Here is a 21,642-nt window from a genome sequence, read left to right as displayed (position 1 = left end):
AATAAGATTGCTAATAACTACATGGCACAATGGAACTTTGAAGAGAAATTATGTGACCATCAAGTGTTTCCTTTCTAAAGTGACAGAATTTTAACACATTTTGTTAAGTGGCAAGTGATATAAATTTTTCATACAGGGGATTGTTTAGTATTGCTCAAAAAATTGTATTTTATTCCCCACTGGCTTCTGTCCTACACATTTTTGTTTCACCCTGTGAATGGCTCAGAGGCTGCCAGGGAGCTCCCACCTGCAGCTCCCATCTCTGCTCACTAACAACCTCCAGATGATCCAAGCCATGCCTGCCCTTCCTGGAAGGAGCAGACCATTACTGGGACAAGTCAGAAGTCTTGAGCTATCCTGTTGTATTCCCAAAGCCAGAGGAAGGAGATTAACCCTTATTTGGGTCATAACTTGAGGAATGACTGAAAATTAACTTTTCTTCAGGGGAAGGGGCAGAGGCAGATTCGACAGGATGAAGCAGGTTTACAGCACCTCCAAAATTCAAGGGAAAAAAAAAAAAGGTCATCAGGAATTATTGCTGTAGCAATTATAGAGGGAGGTATCTAGAATCCCAGCAGGAAATGTTCAGTGCAGAGAGTTAAGAATCAGCAGAGCCCTCAGAGATGTAAATTGTGATAGCAGATAAATAATCCCTGTGCAACAGACTGCTGTGAAGCAGAGGTGGGCATGGTGGATACATCTTGATTGTTCTGTTACATTGGCAGATATCTTCAGATCCAACATAATAGGTCTTCTAAATCTTTTACCATTACAGTTCCACAGGGATCAAAAGCTTCTATTTTTCCCCTCTGACAGGAAATAAGGAGGTGACTTATAAGAGTACATGATTCTGATTATTATTTTATGCATGTTAAAACATGGCAAGTCATCTCTGGTGCTGCAACCTAGTGAATAATTGTAAAGCATTGTTCTGATCCCTGGCCTGCTTACATTTTGCTAGTCACCAACACCACACAAACTGTGTTACAAATAAAAATATGTGAACATAAAAACTAAATCAGTAAGTACAAAGAGAGTGAAAGATTAAGTCAAAGCAGAAGAAAAGCTGTGTCAGCCTTTTGTTGGATTCAATAGTTTGCTTACTGCTGACAATCACCTTTTCTGCAGCAACACATCACCTGAAAAAATACATTCTGTTGTATCCTGTGGGAAGGCTGACATAGAAAGAGAAAAAAGCTCCCTATATTGTGTTAATAGTTAAAGAAAGCTGTTTTGGTTTGGTTTTGTTCAGGGGTTTTTTGGGGGTTTTTTATAGTGACTGTGGAAGGAAAAGTAGAAAATAAAGGTTCATGGAATCATAGATTATCCTGAGTGTGAAGGAATCCACAAAGGAGTTACATGAAAGGAATTACCATAACATTCAAAGGTGAGAACTTCACTTTCTCTATTATTAGCCACCACAGTTTCATTATTCAAATAAGTTGATCTATACGTCTTAGCTAACAAATTTTGACCAAGTTTCTGCATGTTTATCAAGGCAAAAGATGAATAAATATGAAATTAAAATGCTTCATTTATCTATTAATATTACTCTACACTTCTATAGTTTTGCAAATCTGATTAATAAATCTCATTGACTCTATTGTGCCATGCTTAACAATCAGATGAGCACGGTACCAGAACATATTTAAAGGTAACAAGACAGGAAAAGGTGGCAGTAAAGATTGACCCTCATTAAATGGATTAATAAACCCTTTAATAATCATGAGTAGAAAGGTGAAAAGGTTAGGAATAATGTATATGCTCAATCCCCTAATCTGGTCAACTTGGAGCTCCTCAAAATACAGGTGACTGCTTCAGCATGACTCTTTGCAAACAGATTTATTGCACAGGTGTGGTAGACCAGCACCACAGAAAGCACTCCTACAGAAATTCTGACTACAGCAAGGGCTACAGGATGCAAGAAACAGCATTGACAAGCCTGGAAAAGATAGCATTGATTTGCTCATAAGATATGGAAAATTACCACTTAAATATGTCACAGTCTTCTAAGCCCAGGTTGTGTCCTCTTAGAGATGCAGAGTGTCAGCCAAAAAAACAACAGCTGTATATAGATAATATCCCATCATTAAATTACTTGGGGAACAGACATAGGACTCGTCCCCCAGTCATGAATGAAAGCTCTTTTGCATACAGGTTTTTTTAAAAAATCAGATATTTATTTTTAAAACAATGTGGCTTTTTTTTTTTTTTTTTAATTCCCCTGGGGTTTGGTGGTGGTGGTGGTGCTGTTGTTTAGTTTGTTCTTGGCTTTTTTAATTTATGTTTTACTTGTTAAAAGCCAACAAAGTATGAACTGATTTTTCAAGGAATTCAGGAAAGGTCCTTACACTTATAAAAGAAAAACTACACATTACCACATACATTTACCACCTGTAGCAAATCAGAATATTAATTCCACTTTTTCATATTGCATTCTTACAATACAGTTGACAGTAAATTGTGAAGAACAGTAAGAGTCAGTTATGTGTATAGCCTTTTGCACCCAAGATATCCCAAAGATTTTTGTTGTGTTATTAATTCTCTATCTAATGGTTGATCCATTTGACCCTTCATTAATAGCAGCAAAGCTCAATAGTAAATCCACTACATTATCTCCTCTGTGGCACTCAAAAGCCTTGAACAACACAGCTTCAAGAGCAGCTCTGAGAGCCAATACAAGATTGGGATTCTTCAGAGTAGCCAAAGGATCTCTAAATTACACCAGTTCCACAGAGAGCAGCCACAGGACAAACCATTAAATCTGCACCTTGGCCATGGCCTGGGCACTGTAAAGCAGAAACACTTATCTGTTCAGAGACAGTTCTAATTCAGGGAAGGTACCCAAGGTGCATGACTGGAATGAAGCAGACAGCAGTGCCTAAGTGCACTTATGTGATTCAACAGCACAAATGAACTCAGGTGCAATTGAAAGAACTGACACTGAGCAACCATTCCTTCCCATCTTTCTGAGGACTGCAGAAGTTTGCTGAAGAAATTTCATAGATTGGAGACAGTGTTCACAAAACTTCAAGGAAGATTTGTCTGCACCTGTTCTTAAGGTGAAGATTCCAAATCTCTCAAAGTCTCTAAAGTTAGATTTTATTAGAATATAAATTAGTAGAACTAATTTAAGAAGAAATTCAGAGTAGAAATGAAAAGGGATCATAAAGAAGACTCTACCCATTGCACCCTGCTGCAGTTTCACTATCCTTCCTCACTCTCTCCATCTGTTTCATTCTGTAACTTAGGAGACTCTTCCCCCACATATTCAGCAGCTCCCAGAGAAAATATCACCTCCCTTTCCTCCAGAAAGCTCCACCTTCTGCAGACTGAAGCAGACAGAACAGCTTTCCTTCCTCCTGCCAAACCTCTTCCTGAATATAATATCTGCCAATGCATCCTAAGTGCACATTAAGCACTAAGCACAAACTAAGCAGTTATACAGTACATCACACCATATTTCCCAATTCATAATGCCATGCAAACTAGAGAACTTAGCCCCAAAAGCAGTACAAAATTTAAACTAATAGCCAGTTCTAAGACTATAACCTGTTCTGAATAACTAAATGTATAAGTAGCCAAATATACAATAACTAAGTGTAGAAATAGCTATTTAAAGTACATCCAGTATATCCTGTTGATTTATACTGTTGTGTATATTTACAATCAAGAATTTGGAGAAGCCTATGATTCTATTCCATGTGGGTTTGTTTCTATTTTAAACCTTTATGAAGCCACAATAAGTAGTTTTACCCTTTACAGAAACAAATGAGACTTTTCGAGTTTCTGTTTACCAAGACACAACAAATCTGCTCAAGCAGGTGACTCAAGCAGCAGCCAGACAGAATTTAAAACGTCACATTCTAGCCTATAATCTATAAACTCCCTGAACTTTTCTGTCTAAAGCTCCATGGGAAAAGTTTGTGAGGACACAGAAACCTCTCCACAAACTCAGAGCCCACAGCTCAGATCTGAATCCCCCAACACAAAACACAGTTTCTGGAATCCACAAACTGGGTGTTTTTGAGCCAGGAGTCAGAAAAGTCTAATATTTGTTTCCAGGCATTTTGTTTCACTTTATCTTAGTAATCATTGATTAAAGTAGAAAAAAAGTGTCGGGAGATAGAACCACAATACCATCCTGACATCGTCAATGGTCAAATATTACAAAGACTTATGGTTATTGAGTTTTTTCACATCTCTATTTTGATTTTTTCAAAACCCTAGACTGCTTTCACAGTCAAAAGGAGTCATTAAAATCAATTCAAAATGCCAGTAATGAGCATGTGTGAGAACATAACAATAATTAGGGGAAGAAAGATGTTTAATGAAATGAGGAAAAAAAAATTCAAAGCAATTTTTTAACCCTAGTAATGTCATTAATTTTAAAGAAACCTCTGTTTCACTATGAAAGGTCAATAATTTCTGATAGGGATACTCTGTTTTAATGTGAAAGCTTTATACCCGCATCCAAAAAAGAACAGACCAATTCTCATACTCAAACTTTTGTACTGGAAGAAAACTCTGATTTTTAAAATGACAGAATATTCTCAAAAGAACAGAGACCAGACAGAAGTTCTCCAGTATTTCTAAAGCACTTCTAGAACTCTGTGAGAACATTTAATGGTAATTACTTTTTAAAAAGTTAATTAAATTGAATATGTTTAGTATAAATCAGTAATAAATTTATATATAAAAAGGTATGTTACAGGGGAGTATTAAGACTGTAAAATGAACCACTACAAATCAAGGGTGCCTGTAAATTATTTTTGGGTGAGTGCTCCCCTAATGGGCAGCTATTCAACACTTTGTTCCATGTCCAGCACTCAGTGTTGGGCCCATGCCTCATTTACTACGTGCTACACAAGCCCTTTTCTAAAGATGGGATTAATTTCTAATATGGCTTTCTATAGTATTCATCACTATAATTTTCTAAGTTCTTCACAAAAGTTAATGAATTTGTTACAACATTACTGAAGATGAGAAGGCATTATGAGTGTCATTTTATAGGACAGGAAATGAAACAAAGAGACCAAGGACAAAACCATCTATTAAAAATGAGCAGCCAATTTGAAATACCTGGACTTTAATTTTTCATAATACTTCAAATTATATAAGACCACCTATGAACATTGTTATTGGGTAGCTCCTTCCACCATTCACTGTAATTCTTTCCACTTTTACAATGAAATAGGAAAGGAACACACATTCAACTTTCCATTACACTATCACTGATTCGTTCCTTTTAAATTAATTCAGTGCATTGTGGAGTGAAAGTTCCTTGAGAATTGCTATATAGCAATATTATTAAAAACTGTGCAATTGTGCTCTAATAAAGAAGCAAATAAAAAATTATTGTGACAGCAACCTTCATTCTTCCACCATCCTGCGCCCACTGCCTATGCAGCATATTTCAATAAAGGGGGTTTATTAAGTAATTTAAGAATCAGGCTGGAGTAGATTCTAGAGAATCACTTTACTTCTGAGCTGTCTTTTACCTTTGAACAAATCATTCCAAGAGAGCATCCCAGTTCACTGCATCTCTCAGCAAGAGGGAAGAATGAACCTGGGTTCCCAAAAAAGGGAGCAAGAACACTTGTAACTGCACACATTCATGGCTCTTCTAACTTTGGTCACTTTCCATTCTCCATAAACCATTCTCCAATACACAGTTTCTTAACACACATTTTTAAAGTTGAACAAAATGGCAAAACAGTTTCATACATACACAGAATTTCTGAGAAATGCCTATTCATTTTAGCTTCAGAAGTTTAAGTTTAGTAAAAGGTCTGAGCCAAAAAGTGCTGCAATGTATATCAGCCAGATTTCCAAAGAGAGCATGGAACTAGACCCATCCACCCACAACAGTCTCATTCTCAGCTACAGTTTAATTATCCCATTTTCTAACGTGAGGATCACATTATATTTACTCAATCAATGACTAAAGTTGGTTTTTTCCACTTTTTTTCCTGATAACTGATAACTTCTATTTTGTGAATAAACTCCTCAAAAATCTAGTGCTGTTCTATTTTCACTTCTTGAAATCACTTAAAGTTGTAAGAACCTCCATCATGATTGCAACTTCAGACTCATCACAGTCTTCCCACACTTCCCTATTTAAGGATCTGTCTATTCATGCTAATTCTAAAATTCATACTCTCACCTCTTCATTGCACAGGCAGTTTGTCTCTCTCCTCCTCTTTCTAGTGATTGGGTTCTATTTCCAGCAAGACTTTGTTGAGAACAGAACTATTCATATTCCTCCCTATCAGTACAAATGCTGCTTTTGAAACCAAGTACCATTATCAAATGCTATAAATCATATTCATTTGTGACCAAATGAAATTCTCCTTGTATTACATCAAAGTTGGGGGTTACCACCAGACCTATTTTCAGTCAGGATAATTATTCTGAACTTTCAGAGCAGCTGCCTGATTCATTCCTCTGTCATCTGTATCTAGCAGTCATCCACTGCCTCATTGTCATTGTTATACTGAGTATGTTGCTGTCTGACATTACTTGTCCATTGTGATAAAACAAAAAGTCATTTACTGTGAAGTCTTTACCAAAGTCTTTACCAAAAACTTGCATTTTATTATATGTAATCAGAGCACAATGAGCTTCAAAATACCCCAGCACTTACTATTTATGTGCCTTTTTCCATTTCAAGAAACTGCGTGCAACAATGAATTTCACGTAAGTTCAAAGTCTTTAAAAACCTACAGCAAGAGAAAGTCATTGCTTCTTTTCCTGCTCTTTAGAAAAATGTAGTGGGCTAAAAAACCCACAAAAAGACAGAGGGATTAGTGTCATAATCAGCAAATCGAGTAACCAAGTTTTATTTTAAATAGAAATATTTTATCTTATGAAATTCTCAGCTGCTATTTGGAAAAGTCTAATAAGTTGTCAGTTTTGATCCTAAGGGAAGGCCAGAAAAATCTGAGCTGTATTAGAATTTTATTCAGCTAAATTTTGCTAATTGTCTCAACCCACTCTGTATTAACTAAAACTTTCAGCGGATGACAGAAATGCACTGTGTTCAGCTGGGTATCTCTTGATTTTCTTTAGTGAAAAGAGAAAGACCTAGAAGGTTAATTAAGTCTGGGCACACAAGTTTTACAAGGCTAGTTAGGTGAGATGTATCTCACCATAACTGTTACAGAAGCAAAATGTAAGTATGACAATGTCATGGTAAGCAAGGCTGGGCTTGTGGCTGAGATCTAAAACTGAGGCAGAGATAGAGTTACCTGGGGCATTTTAAGTATGCAATCTCAAGGTGATTCTCCTAAAGTTTTTAAACCCTAGACCACAGTCAAATATCCTTATTTTTCCAAGATATTTCATTAAACTCCTTACTGAAACAACAGCTGTAACAACTGATGGATTTACTGTGAACAGCTGCAGACCCTTTTCCAGCTCTGCTCAAGAACATGGTCTATAAACAAAGTGTGGAAAGCAAAGGCTTGGGAATTATGAGCAGAATATTAGCAAAGGAAGCAGAAGCAAAGAGTGCACCAATCAGCAGGTATCTAAACATCAGTTGTAGGAAAAGGTCTAGATGTCCCCAAAGATGGAACATTTCAGAACTCACAGCACAGCCTTGTCAAGTGTGTTACTACTTGACACAAGGAGTGCTTCTGTTTTGTCACACTGAACAGTCTTTGTAATCCCTTAACTCTTGTAGTATTCATAAAGTGTTAGAAGAGTAGGAAAAATAGAAATAAAAAGCTGAGAAAAAAATTCATTAAAATTATTACAAAAGAAATTCTAATTCCTCTCTCCATTATTTTTTTTTCATAGTGATCTAAATTCATCACCACCTTTGTAACTTTGCTTAAGAAACCGCAAATCCACAACCCAAATGTTGCAGAACACACCCCATGTTGCTTGACTCCACATGACTGGAACAAACTGCACAATGTAAACTGAAATTGAGATGTTTCCCCTTTTCTGTTTTCTATCCTGTTTCTCAAACCATGTTAATTGTTACTTCTGAGAAGTAAAATCTCTCACAGCAAATAAATCCAGACCAGGAAAATTGCACTTCATACTGGACAGAAATTACATCATGTACCTCACTGAGCAGTGTCCTCTGTTTTAAAGTCACAAATTGTAACAGGTACTTGTACTGTAATAAATATAATATGCTACATCTTCATGCAGTAGAAACACTATTGCATTACAACTTTGAAAAGAAAAATAAAATCACTTTTTCCTTTAGAACACCATTAGGTATTTGTAGAGTAAAATCTGTTGATTTCAATAAGAACATTCTCACTCAATAATAACATTGTTCATGCTAAGAACTGAGTGCCAATTCAGCAAAAAATATTGACAGAATATTAAAATTATAAACACTCACAAATGAAATTACATATCTGTAATATTGCCTAATCCATTTTACACAGCCTTTAAAACCGATACGAGGAAATATCTCAACCCTAGTATGGAATAAAACACAGAGTGAAAAACTCCAGAAAAAATAAATATTCCCCCACTTGCTACAAATTTTGATTTGTAGGACTGGCAGTCAAGAATATAAAATAAAAAACAGTTTAGTTAAAATAAGCAAATTGAAATAACAGAGGAAGAAAAAAATGAGCCCCAAAGGTTGTTTTCCTCAACCCCAGTGCAGTCACCCATCCTTCAGAGGAGATTTATTCTTTGCCTCAGAGAGGAAACATTGGCCACCAGTGCAGGTCTCACTGACTCCTTTCTGGAAGCGACTTGGAAAACTCAATTTCCACCTGAAACAGCTGCCAGACACTATAAGAAGTATTATATTTTCCTAGTGTTATTTTTTTTTTTTTCTATAAACCAGGAACTAAATACAGCTGTCCTTTCATTTTTACACCTTTTTTTTTTTTTTTTTTTTTTTTTTAATTTGGTCACAGAAATAAAATTACTGTGAATCAAAACGTGCAAATACAGTAAGTCTCTTATTGTTTTGGTTTGGATGGGTTTTTTTCAAATTATTAGTTTACTACAGACCAACTGAGACGTACTATTACTCATTGATATCTATCAAGCACAAATTTTTTCATACAGATTCTCTGAAAACTGAATTTGCAAGTAAAAAGGAACAGCAAACTGTAGCAAATACTGACAGTCTGTTTGTTCTTGGTATTTGAAAAGCAGTGATTGTTCATATCATCTACAACTGACCTTCACAGACCAGAGACTGTGGCAGGCAATCCTTGCCAACAAACATGAAGTGACACATTTGCATGATGTAGTCATACACTGCCTTCCTTAGAATGTTTCCATTTTTCTCTTTCCACCATTTATTCTGTTGCTCATTCTAGCAATGACCTCTCCACGTTCTCTTTCATCAGCCATTCAGGAAAAGCTCTAACACTTAAAAAATCTGTCTGGCCACACTTACAAAATCATGTACAGAGGCAGCACGTATTTCTGCTCAACAGAAGTAGAAATCTAAAATTCTCATATCATTGATGGGAAAAAAAGTGATATTGTTGCCCTTTAAAGACTTTTCTAACCACATTTTGCATAGCTTGTCATTTTTACAAAATTATTCTGATGGCCATGGCATTTCCTTAAGGGGCTAACACAGTAAAGTACATTTATTTCCCCATAACATAAAAAGACAAATCAGATACATATATATTACTTCTTTACTAGTGTATCTTCATACTCTTTGACAGATACATTTTTCAACTTTCCCTTAATGTCTAGTTTGCTATTATATCTATTTTGTAGTGTACACTGCTGCTTTTTGACCTCACACAGTTTGCTCTTCCATTTCATGTCAGCATTACCCTTTATATCAAGTGACTTCCAAATTCCACTTCGCTGTCAATGAGTTATATTTCTGGAATATATTTTAAAATAATATTCACAATTCAACCTAAGAAAAAGTGGCAATAAATTAATATCAATGACTCACAGGCTACCTTGCAATATGCTGAAATGAAGCTGAGTTATTGAATGAGAAAGTTGAATTTGACAATGTCCACATTTAATCTAGTTTATGTTTTCCTTAAGTTTATATATTCCAAGGTTTTATCATCCTCTTGAGATAGAAATGACCTCCAATTTACTTAAATGATTCTACAAGAGTCCCTCAAACACTCTGCTAGGGCTTCACAGCACTAATTCTAAAGCTGAAGACATCCCTGACTCCTCTCTGGACTTTACAGCTGTGCCAGGATTGGGTGGTTCAGGACCCACACCTGACCAGTGGGACTCACACTGCAGGACATTTGCAGTAATGGAAGAGGCTCAGCTGTCCTCCAGTGCTTGATGTTTGCCAGCAAAGAAAAACACCCCAGCTGACATGGAATAATGCACCAGTTTGACCAAGAACTCCCAAAGGAACCAACATAAAATCTCCCAGGTATCACGAGTATTTTATTGAAGTCAGGGTGTATTTTCTTCCTTTTTCAACTGGTTCAAGATTTCACTATAGATCTTCCCTTGAAGCCCTACAGATCATGAATTCTCTTTTCCCTGGGAAGTCAGCATGAGAAGCAATGCAACTGCAAAAGCACCACAGGTGTTTTCCCTTGACTGTCAGAAGGTAAAGCCCAGGGACTCTGAGGGATCCTTTCCTATGGCATTTATTTCTTACAGCTCCAGTCTCAGGGAGCTCCAAGGCCTCCCAGGTGTCTGAGGAGTGACAGCTCCAGTCCCCTGGGAAAAGTTCAGGAATCACACATAGCACATTGCATACACAGAAGAAGGATTCAGAAAGTATCCATTCCTGTGAGCCCAAGCTGAATATATCAACCAAATCAAATGCTGTGTATCTGTAAATACTTGCACTGGTTTCCTTCTCATTTAAAACACTGCTTCATACATGGGCTAAAGTCCCCTGCAAAACAAAGGATATCTTCTGAATGAGGAGTAGCTACCTAATAGCTATCTTACTGTAATACTATATATTACATTGCAACAAAAATATTATAAACATAATACAAAAAATAATTATAGCCCCTGTGGAGTAGTCCTCTAATTCAGACTTTTATCTGAATTAGGTATATAAGGTAATATGAGGCATAAGGTATATTTTTTCTTCTTTCTAACAGTTAAGAAGTTAGTTTCACCAGTGTTAGTTTGTCCTATTTCGAGATAGGGTAGCATATCGAAATGAATAATCACTAAATTGACCTTATCTGCTTTGAGAAAAATTATTAAATAGTAAATGTAAGAGGATACCAGTTGGTAAATTCACTAATATATAAGCAGAAGATACCAGAGAAAGCAACAATCTTCATTTCAAAAAAAACCTATGGCTTGTTAAGCAAAGAAAAACCACAATCCTAAAAAAAATTACAAAAACGAGAAATAAATGCATACGTGGAAAAATTCTCCAACTCAGAGTAAATCAGAAAATGATTGGCAGCAAATCCATTTCTTCAGCCTGCCCAACAAAGCTGCAAGCCAACCTGGCATTTGGCAAATGAGTACACAGAGCCTGGGGTGAGATCATAATACTTTATTAGGAGCTTCAGATTCTTGGTGTGGTTATTGTTTTAATTCTCTGGAAGGTGACAGTTGGTTTGTGCAGTTATTTTAGCTCAGGGCAAAGACTGTGTTTGTCTGTTGCTCTTTATAAGTTCTGAGTTGGTAGGTTTGCTGAGGCTAATCTTTTCTCAAACCATCCTAGAACTGTCTGATTTAAACTATAATCTGTTACACTAGACTCTTTAAACACCAAGAAGATTTCATTTTAAAAATAATTTTTTTGTATAAGTCCATATATTCAAAAGACAACACCAGTTAATACTATTACTGTATTTACAAATAATACAGATTTCTTTCAGTCTGTATCAAAGTCAATCAGTGTTAGATATAATTGGTGGAACTCATTATTTCAAGTCAAGCATGACAGTTTTACAATTACAATATGTATTTAGTTTAAATTAATGTTGTCCCAAAAGGAAACATGAATTGTTCAAATCAGTAGCAAAGCTGGTGGCTGCTGGTATACATCTCCCAACTTGGCTACAGCAAACACGTTTTCAAGAGCTAAAATTTATTGTTTATGCCCTTTAAGTTTCAACATAATTTTTAAATATCTGGAAAATCCCTGCTAACAGTTTTACTTATAGTGCTACTTGCTATTTATCTTCTAAAACACTCTCCTTGGAATGTTCTTGAGTTGAGCTTTTCTCTAAGTATAACAAGTCTGCCACCTAGTGCTTTATGGTACCTCTAGTAAATGTTCTACTTGACAATTATTTTTTTACAATTTTATTGATAAAAGAGGTAATGTTCTGAGTCCCTGAATGATTCAACATGCATGGTTTTAGTACTTAAGGAGATTACTTTTAACAATTTAAATTCTCTTTTTTATTAAACTATAACATTGGCAGCATAATAAATGTTACTAAAAATTTGGCTTATATTAGAACTTTGACTATGAATAAGCCCAGAAAAGAAAGAAAAAAAATACATTCCAATAATAAGGAAAACAGGTGGGATGAACTATCAGACCATGTAAATAACTCTAATAAGCCTAAACTGCATTTTGACAGCATAAAAAAGGTTGCATTACCTTATCCTTTGTCTCTGAGATAACATTGAGCTGATATTTCTAAAAATTCATTGGAAGTTGTCATAAATTTTCTACATTTAATAGCTAAACCATTTTTATCCTTACTACTACTGAAGAAAAAAAAAAAGTCAGGACTAACAAAGTCTTTAGTCCAAAGACCAGATATGAAAAAGTAATTAGACTTCTTAATTTTTAGCAAGTAAGACAAATTTTAAATAAAGCAGATAAAAGAAATAAGTGCTTGAGGGTTGTTTTTTTTCAGGCACCACATACACTGCATAACAATATGGCTTAAAATTTTTAAATTAAAATACAAATTTACTATAAGAAATTGTATGGAGAATAAGTAAGGACTAGCACTTTCCTTTACTTTTCCCTTTTTGAAATCCAGGTGTGTCAGCAGTAGTGGGGCTAATGCAGCTTCAGGACTGGACTAGAATCCTTACAAGGCTCTTCAGCCAGAAGCAAAATTTGCTTTTTTTGTCCCCAGCTCCCTGCACAGACACCAGATATTATCTTGAGAGTTTTTACTGAATGCACATTTCATAGTTTCTCACCACTTTTGCACATGAAAGTATCATTCTTCATCTTTGTGAGCTGCTGACATACTGAGGGAATTGCTTATTGCTACCCTGTCTGTATTTGTACCAAGGAAAGAAGCAACAGTCTTATAAGCTATAATGATTTTATGGTTAAGAGTTTAGAATGGCAGAGCAAAGCCATAAACCAATCATTCAGGTCACTCCCAAAAAAGTCACTGCAAAATGTTTAGTAGATCACATATTTTTTCCTGTGGTTTACTTTAAGTAGAAAAAGAGCAGCTAGTAAAATTTAGCCATTAAGAACTAAAAACATAAATAAATGTAAAAATAAAAAATAAACAAAGCCACAAAAAACAACTATGACTATTCTTTTCCTGCTAGTAATAATTTTGGGTTTTTTTATATATAAACTAAACTTTGCAATGTGTTCTCTGGCTTTCTCTCTCTATATCCAGGAGACTGAGTAGAAAACTCAGAGGTGCCAGTAAATGTGTACACCTGAGCCCTCTGACCCCTAAGGCTTCTGCAGATGGACCCACCACCTTCCTTCCTGGCATGCTTCATCCCAAGAAGAAAAGTTGAGAGTGGCTGGTCAGTCACTATGTGAAGCCATCCACAAATGACATTTCATAAAACACTAAGGCAAGAGAAAAACTAGGAAGAGCTCTGGAAGGAAACATCTAGAAAATGGTTAAAAGAAAATCTGTACATTCTTTCAACATTTTATATACAGATCTTAAGGCCTCGTCTTTTTTAAAGGCTATAAATCCAACAAATATCTGGATCAGGGGCATATGATCAATAAATAGTGGTTTAATTCCACAAAAAGCTGCAAGTCATTCAGTCCCTCCCCGGTTTAATTCCCTTTGCAAATGACCATCCCTCGTGACCTCTTAAGTTTTGGTTCTCTAATCCTTCTCAAAGGTCAGGTTCTAATCCCTAAAAGCAGGCCTGCTCTGCAGCATGAAAAACTCTACAGTGTTATACTGTACATATATACATATATATATATGTATAATGCAAAAGGCAATCTTCACCTGATTTTTCTTTGCGTTCACAGACAGGCACAATACTGTCTGTGCAGATAAAATATGAGCACTAGATTAATTAAAATTGTTCATTTATTGCAATTTTTTTACATTGTGACTAAATTCTGGCTCTGCATTGCTGAGGAAATCTTCTGGAATGCCTGAAAGCTTCCCACTCCAAGGTGTGCTGCCCTGTAACTCACTATTGCTGCCTGTTTTAAAACAACAACCAGTCTGCAGGAGGAAATGGAAAAGCTGTTTGTTCCCTCTCTTCACTGTCAATGGTGGTACCCAAAATTGCTTCTGAACAATTTTTTAAGGATAAAAGAGAATCAAAGGAATGTAAACCCATGTGAATTTTTTCAACTTCATTGTCTTAGCTAGGGATTTTCTTAGTGGAAGAATGGGCAAATCTTGAGTGCTCAGCTCATGAAAATTCTAACTATATCCAGGCAAACAATGTGATTTACACTCACAGGACTGATTTGTTGTAAGCTTTTACACTTCTGCATGTAGCAGTATTAGAATCAGTTGTATTTCTTGTTTGATATGTTGCATTGGAACTCAAGATAATGTACATAAGCCAGACATTTTGGAAAGTTTTTGACCTTAGAAATATGGTTACCTAAGAGAGGTTTATGGTGGAAAGTATCAGATCCTCTCAAAACAAGTGAGTGTTAGCACGCCTATAATTCAGACCTTGTATTGTAACACATCATGAATTGTAAATTTAAACTTTCATTTTCTCTGGAACACTGGATTAACCACTTCTCCATTTATGATTTAAAGCTTTGTGTCTGTGTACAACCCAAGTGAAGATCACAGAAGTGGCATTTCTCCCAGTGATTCCTCCCAGTCTGTCCAAAACCATCTGGTTTTGCTGCATGTTCCCTTGCACCCAGGAGCTCTGCCTCCCACAGCAATGTATTCCTAATGCTGATGTGTGAGAACTAATGCAGCCATTTGGATGCACACTTTGCTATTGAGGTGTCTCTGCCATCCATCATGCTGGCCCAGACACCACAGGGCAAAAACAAGAGCCAATACAAATGCACCACAACAAAATGCTATATTTATGGTTTGTGTACATGCATAAGTCAGCTGCACAACATCTCTGGCCTTCAGTCAGGATCCATTTCTATGGATTGAATCAGCTTCTGATCATTCATGGCAAGACTGGCTCCCAACAGAAAGGCCCAGGGATACAGAGCCTCCCCACCAGAAATACAGAGACAATCCAGAAGCAGACCTGTCCTCAGTAACAAGGATATTTACATGGGCAAACAAAACTGTAGCTTGTTTTTACAAAATCACAAAGCTTTCTTTTGCATTAATACTGGCTTTATTTTGTTTAAGAAATCTTTCATAAGATCTCTTCTGGTGTTCCAAAGCACACTGAACACTTTTAGCTCAAGTAATCCCTTCTCTCATGAAGTTCTAAGCTGCAAATTGTTGTAAAGAGAGAATCCATTTGCTATATTCTTCCCCTGGCATTCATGTTCAGCCACTCCTGACAACAGGGTGCTACAATAGATAGATCATCATGCAGCTGCTCACACATTCTTATACATGCAGTACTTTTCTAATTTCTGTATCTATAAGGCTTGTTCTCATTCTCTTGCTCTCAAAGAAGTTGTGCTTTTTCAATAGCACAATTCAGTCACAAAGAATAATATCAAAATAATTTTTAAAAAGCAATGTACAATGATTTTCACAAAATCTAGATCATACACTACTGCATGCCCCATTACACATTTCTTACTTCATTGTTTTCATAGTTTAAAGCAGAAAAACTACTCTTGTCCAGTGCTGCCATGTTTGGAAATGCCATACGAGAATGAAATCTGATGTTTAACACCCTGTTCCTCTGATCTCTAGGATTTGATGGCTTTGCTGCTCACTCTCTTCATCCTTTTGGCATAGCATCTGTATTTAGATTAAGTCCCTGCAATGTTTCAGTGTGTTACCTCCTGTATAAATCTCATTTTTTTCAATCATGCCAGACCCATCCATAATCTTCCTGTGTTTTTATCTGTGCTCAGATCACTTCTTCAATCTCACCAGCATCCATGGACAGCATTAAAATTCTGTTTACTCTCCTACATCACTATGAAAGGAAACAAATAATGAAGAGACTAAAACAACCTGTGCTCTCCTAGTGGCAAACTCTGTTTTCATTTACCTTCTTAAACTATCCCTTGATGTCAAAAGCAGTACCTGCACCAACACCTGACTGCTCCTCCTTCCTGGGATTGAAGAGCAAGAGTGAGCAGAGCACTAGGCAAGAACTAGGTAAGATAGACAGAGAGCTGGAGAAGATGAAACCAGTTGAGTTTTTAGGGCAGTGAATATTCACAGAAAGTTCCTCTAAGGCAACAAGCATTCCTCAATCCACATCCTGCTGCTAAAGAGAAATTGAGGCCATCCAGTACCACCCAAAAGTTACCCAGGTACGAGGGATTACATCCTGAAGTTTTGGTTAGAAAAGCATTCCAATTTAGGGCAGTATTTACACAAGTGAAAAAAAGGGCAAAATTTAAATGCTTAAAAATGGTCATTTTGAAGACTGCTAAACTCAAGCATGTGACTAAAAGGTGTCCTGAAGAAGATCCTAACCATACAGCAAATTATCTTATTATTATGCATTCACTGTAATAGAAACAGATGTGCCTAGAATGTTTATTTCTCACAATCTTATGCTGCTCATAAATACAGATAATTTATTTTTCCCCCTCTTAAGCAATAATATTCATGTGTTGTAAAAAATACACTTCAAGGAAAAGTAAAGTGACATTTTGAGTGTCTAAAGAGAAAGTTTCTTAATGAGGAGTGAAATAAAGCACAGAAAAAAATCCCATCCAAATGCCTGTCTTGTACAAAACTGAAATATGGTACAGCCATATTTTAGAAAAGAGACAACAAATTGGAGCATCACTTCATGATTATATATATATATGTATATATTTAATACATGATTTAGAAGGAAATGGACTGTGCTTATGAGAAACTGTCATTGAAATCTTAGGTCAGTCAGTTATCCACAAATTAACTGATTTTTTCCCATTATGATGCATCATCCACCAAATACAATGAATACAGAATTCCATTATTATTTATCAGTGCAGTCTCCCTATTATTACAATAAAATAATTATGAGAATTGTTAATATGGGGTACTTTGAATGGCTGAGGTATTAAAAGAAAATTTATCATTTCAAAACAACAAGATCTTTAAAATATTTTGAAATCTGACAGAAGACAAATAACAGTAGTGAGTTAAAGGTGAAAGGGCATCTTGAATATAGTACAATTTGTCTCCAACATGATTTATAGACCCAGCCTGAAACATGATAGCAAAAAATAAGGTTTTTCATGGAGGTGCCTGAGGTCCACAAATCTCATTACTGTCGTTTCTTTTCAATCTCTTAAATTTAATAACATTTATTTTTAAAGGACAAAACAAACGTTGACACACATATCCAAAATAGCCTATATATAATTGTCTTCAATACACTTCTCGTGTACTCACTCTAAACTCTAAAAAAGTTATTTATTTTATTATTATATAGATACAAAAAAAATCTTCTAAATACTGATATTGTGGTTTTAATGCAAGACACTTTTCTTATGCAAAAAAAAGCAACAAAAGGAATTGAATTTATTGATCAAGAGTATCTTAAAGACACAGTTTCAGGGAGTATTTTCAACTTGGTCTACAAAATTTATGTTCCAGCTAACAGTATTACATTCGAAATTATGTTGTCTGAGAAAAAAAATCAAAAAAACACACACCAATATTCTTTAATAGTTGGCAGGAGGAATAAATGTTCTAGGCCTAGAGATATGTCAACATCTGTAATATAGTATGTAATTTACTATTTTGTTCTGTAAAACATACCTTGCAGATGCAAACCATTTATGGTAAGAAAGACAGATTAGCAAAGAAAATAAACATTCCTGTATTAGGTAAATGATACCTTAAAGACACTCTAAAATAAATCTTTTGTGTATGTTGTAAAATGAAATGCTAAGAAATAAGGCCAAAAATCAGAAGACAGGTTGTAAGTATGTTCAGACATCTGTCTTTATGTATAAATTCAAGTTTGAAGTATGAATGATGTTAGAAGCAAAAAACAAATTGATCCAATTGTCTGATACTAAGCAGGTACGTGCAAAAGTCACAAAAGTTAAAACAGTGTTCTCCAACTTCCCATCTGTTTTTATGATGATTAAAATTACTATTGAACTTGATATTGGCATAGTAAAATTGGCACAACTCACTAAGGGATTTCTGCACATGGGTAATAAGCATTCTCATCCCTTCAGGTCCTTCATTAAGACTATCAAAACTGCAATGCTTCAGAGTAAATTTGCCAGAGGCACCTTTTCTACAACATTAAGAACATGGAGACAACACACAGCCTCCTTTTATGATACTGTGGAGAGCAGCTGTGTCTCATGTCCCTAGGAGGCAGACTGGCTAAACCACTCAGAATGTCCCAGGGAATAGTGCTGTTTATACTATTTGCACCACAAATTCTGTCTTTAAAGCATTGACAAAATTAATATTCCTTCCATTCACATATGATGATATACAGAGAATCACCCTGTGGCTTGGTCAGTCCCTCTAAGCTAGATGTAAGGAATCAACTTTTAGTAGACTTTAACTTGTGTTCTTGTGGACAAAGAGAAGACCAGTGGAGCATTTTATATTTTCAGTCAAAATAACAAAGTGCTCAATTTTGGAAAATTGCCAGGAACTTATTTTGTTATTCCAAGGAGATGAAATTATCATATAATATGTAATCAACATTTCAATATGTAGCATTAAAAATACAAGTACTCACAGTAGCATGTTCCCCTAAGTGGATTTCCAAGATACCTATTTTCAGAGTCACAGCTGCAGGGGGAAAAGAAAGACAAAACCAAACACTGCCATTAAACACAGTACAGCTTTAATAAAATCACAGCTAGAATATTTATTCAAATAGCACGAGTTTCAGTACTAGCAACACAAATACATGCAAATAAGAAGTACTTAATACAATTCTTAATGAGGGTGTGCTGCTTTCTGGAGACAGCTCTCTGTCATATAAGAAACCCACAGTGACCAGGCCCTTGAATAAAGAACTTCAGCCACCTGCCCAAAGTCTGTGCCTGCTGTAGGACTCAGGGCAGGAATTCTGATGTCTCTGCACTCTACTGAGCAAAGGAGAGCCAGGCTCTCCTGGATCTCCTTATCCCTGTCCCCTTATTCACAGCTGATTCCCTCCCTGGTTTTGATCTGGCACAGCAGCATCTCAGCTACTCAACTTCATGAACTTCAGAGGCAATTGCTCCTCTTCACTGACCACCCAGGGCACCAGGTGAAATTCAAACTGAATGTGATGTACTGATGCTGCTGACAGGATGTGTACATGATAAGGGCTGGAGAAATAGCTTTCTTATTGATAAAATATATTGCTATTTTCAGAGACATTAAATATCCTACAGAAATTCAGCTCAAATTCAGTTAGATAACATAACTCAAAAAATGCCAAATATCTTAATAGAAAATGATTAATCTACTTTAGGTTTCCTTGGCTATTCATGAAAGTCTCCAGCAAGATTACAGTTTTCTCTTAAAAATACAGAAAAATTCACAAAACAGAGAGAAAGCTAATCACTGCCTATTAAATTTCATATAAATATTTTCCCAGGGGTACTCTGAATAATTTAGTATCTTGCACTATCTTTTCATTATTTTAATAAACTTAATTTGGAAGGAGATATTTTTGCTGTTATTTTATTTGTGATTGGTATTAAAAACACACTCTAACTTGGATGTCATATCATTTAACAAGTTTTAGACTTTAAAATATTTTGATGCTTGTATTTCTGCTGGTTTCCTCAATAGTTTCTAACTGGTGATTCCTAACATACTCATTTTTATTATAAAATAAGCACAGAATCTCCTTGATCCTTTGTTATAACACCATAAGGAAAATAATCAGCAGTAGCAATATGATGCAAAAGTAGAAAAAAAATGATCTGGACTCTGCCCTTATGCACTCCTGATCCCACATTAGCATGAGAACTATTTGCAGGGTCAACTATACAGAAATTCAACACCTTTTAAATATAATCATTCTAATAATTATTCTTCAAGAAAACAACTCCCCCTATGCTTCAAGTCTAACTACAGAACACAATTTATGGTCTTGCTCACAAAGACACTCTGGCCCTACTGTCCTCTCCACAGAATTTAGAAGACAGTCTGATCCTGAAGTAACTCTCTTGCATGCACTCAGAAAAGAGAACAACAACATAGGTCTGCTTGACACAGCTTTTTTCTAAACATCACAAAACACTAACAACATTCTACAAAAACATCTTGCCACTGAAACAATAAAAGATATATTCATGTCTGAAAGGGCCTTTAGCTCTGGAATTCTGAAGGAGACCTAAGGGAAAGGGACCATTTTTAAAGCAGGGGTTTAAAAGAATTCCCTTTTCTTGTATGTAAGATTGCCACATAAATGAGACAGTGTGTAAGGTATCAAATAATAATAACATGATACAGGTCATAGTAAGAGGACTATTTTTTCTCTTGAATTGTTTCAAATGCAAAGTAGATTAAATGTAGGCAGTATTTAGAATATGCTGCGGTTTTATACCTGAAGGAAAAAAAGATAAAAAATAACCGTTTATAGAGTCTGAGGATGAAGGCAAGAAACTTCCCCTGCTGCTCAGTGCTAATGGCACTGACCTGTGTATGACATGGAAGAGCAACTCCCAACAACAGTAACTTTTCCATGGGGAGAAAATAAAAAAATTCCTCTCTGAACTCTTGCCCAATCACAGCACTCATCTGTGGTGCTTTGACCCTGAGAATAAAGGTTAGTTGTTTTTTAGGTTTTTTTAATCTTGAAAATCTTAATGAAAAAAGACAGCTGTTTCCATACAGCTTCCCTTCTCCATTCAGCTGCCCTTCCAATCAGATGCAATCATCTCCTGTGGATCAATAAGTACCAGAACCCAGGGATTTCCAGCACCATATATACCTTCCTTGCATTTTTATTTCTATTTATATCACAGGAAAAACCCAAACACAAATACATGAAATAAAAATATCTATAAACTCCATCTAATATAATGCAGGCTTCATAACTTACAAGTACATACAAAAGAATGGTTAATACAAAAATTACTAGGTTCTAAATATTTTGCAACATACAAGTATTCATAAGTATTCATTCAAATCTAAATAATTACCAATTCCCTGACAATCACAGAAGTGACCTTCAAATATCTTGAAAAGAAAATGGCAATGCAATTTTACAGCTGTTTCATTTGTTTCAGCATCGTGTGTGATGGAATGATAAAATATGCACAATAAAAAAGAACGGTGAATTACACCACAGCAAAGCTCTTTGATGTATTATCACATTACACTTTCTGTGGTGGGAGCCACATGGAAGTACTGAAGGAGGGAGTGATTTTGGGCAGGAGAGAGCCCCGTGCCAGCCCTGGTGGGTGTTATCCCAGAGATATCCCAACCTGTCAGGGGC

General features: G+C 35.8%; 1 protein-coding gene across 3 annotated transcripts in view; it reads right to left on the bottom strand.

Annotated features, from left to right (window-relative positions):
* Nucleotides 1-21,642, bottom strand: part of ATRNL1 (attractin like 1) — a 425,814-nt gene that overhangs the window by 254,716 nt on the left and 149,456 nt on the right. For all 3 annotated transcript variants that reach the window (XM_056494988.1, XM_056494990.1, XM_056494991.1), the window contains exon 21: nucleotides 18,940-18,992. In XM_056494988.1, the coding sequence (XP_056350963.1) occupies nucleotides 18,940-18,992 (53 nt within the window). The remainder of the gene's footprint in view (nucleotides 1-18,939; nucleotides 18,993-21,642) is intronic.

This window comes from Oenanthe melanoleuca, chromosome 6 (genome assembly GCF_029582105.1).
Source record: "Oenanthe melanoleuca isolate GR-GAL-2019-014 chromosome 6, OMel1.0, whole genome shotgun sequence".
In the NCBI taxonomy this organism is placed as follows: domain Eukaryota; kingdom Metazoa; phylum Chordata; class Aves; order Passeriformes; family Muscicapidae; genus Oenanthe; species Oenanthe melanoleuca.
Note: the sequence above shows the minus strand (reverse complement) of the source record. Positions and strands in the feature narration are given on the sequence as shown.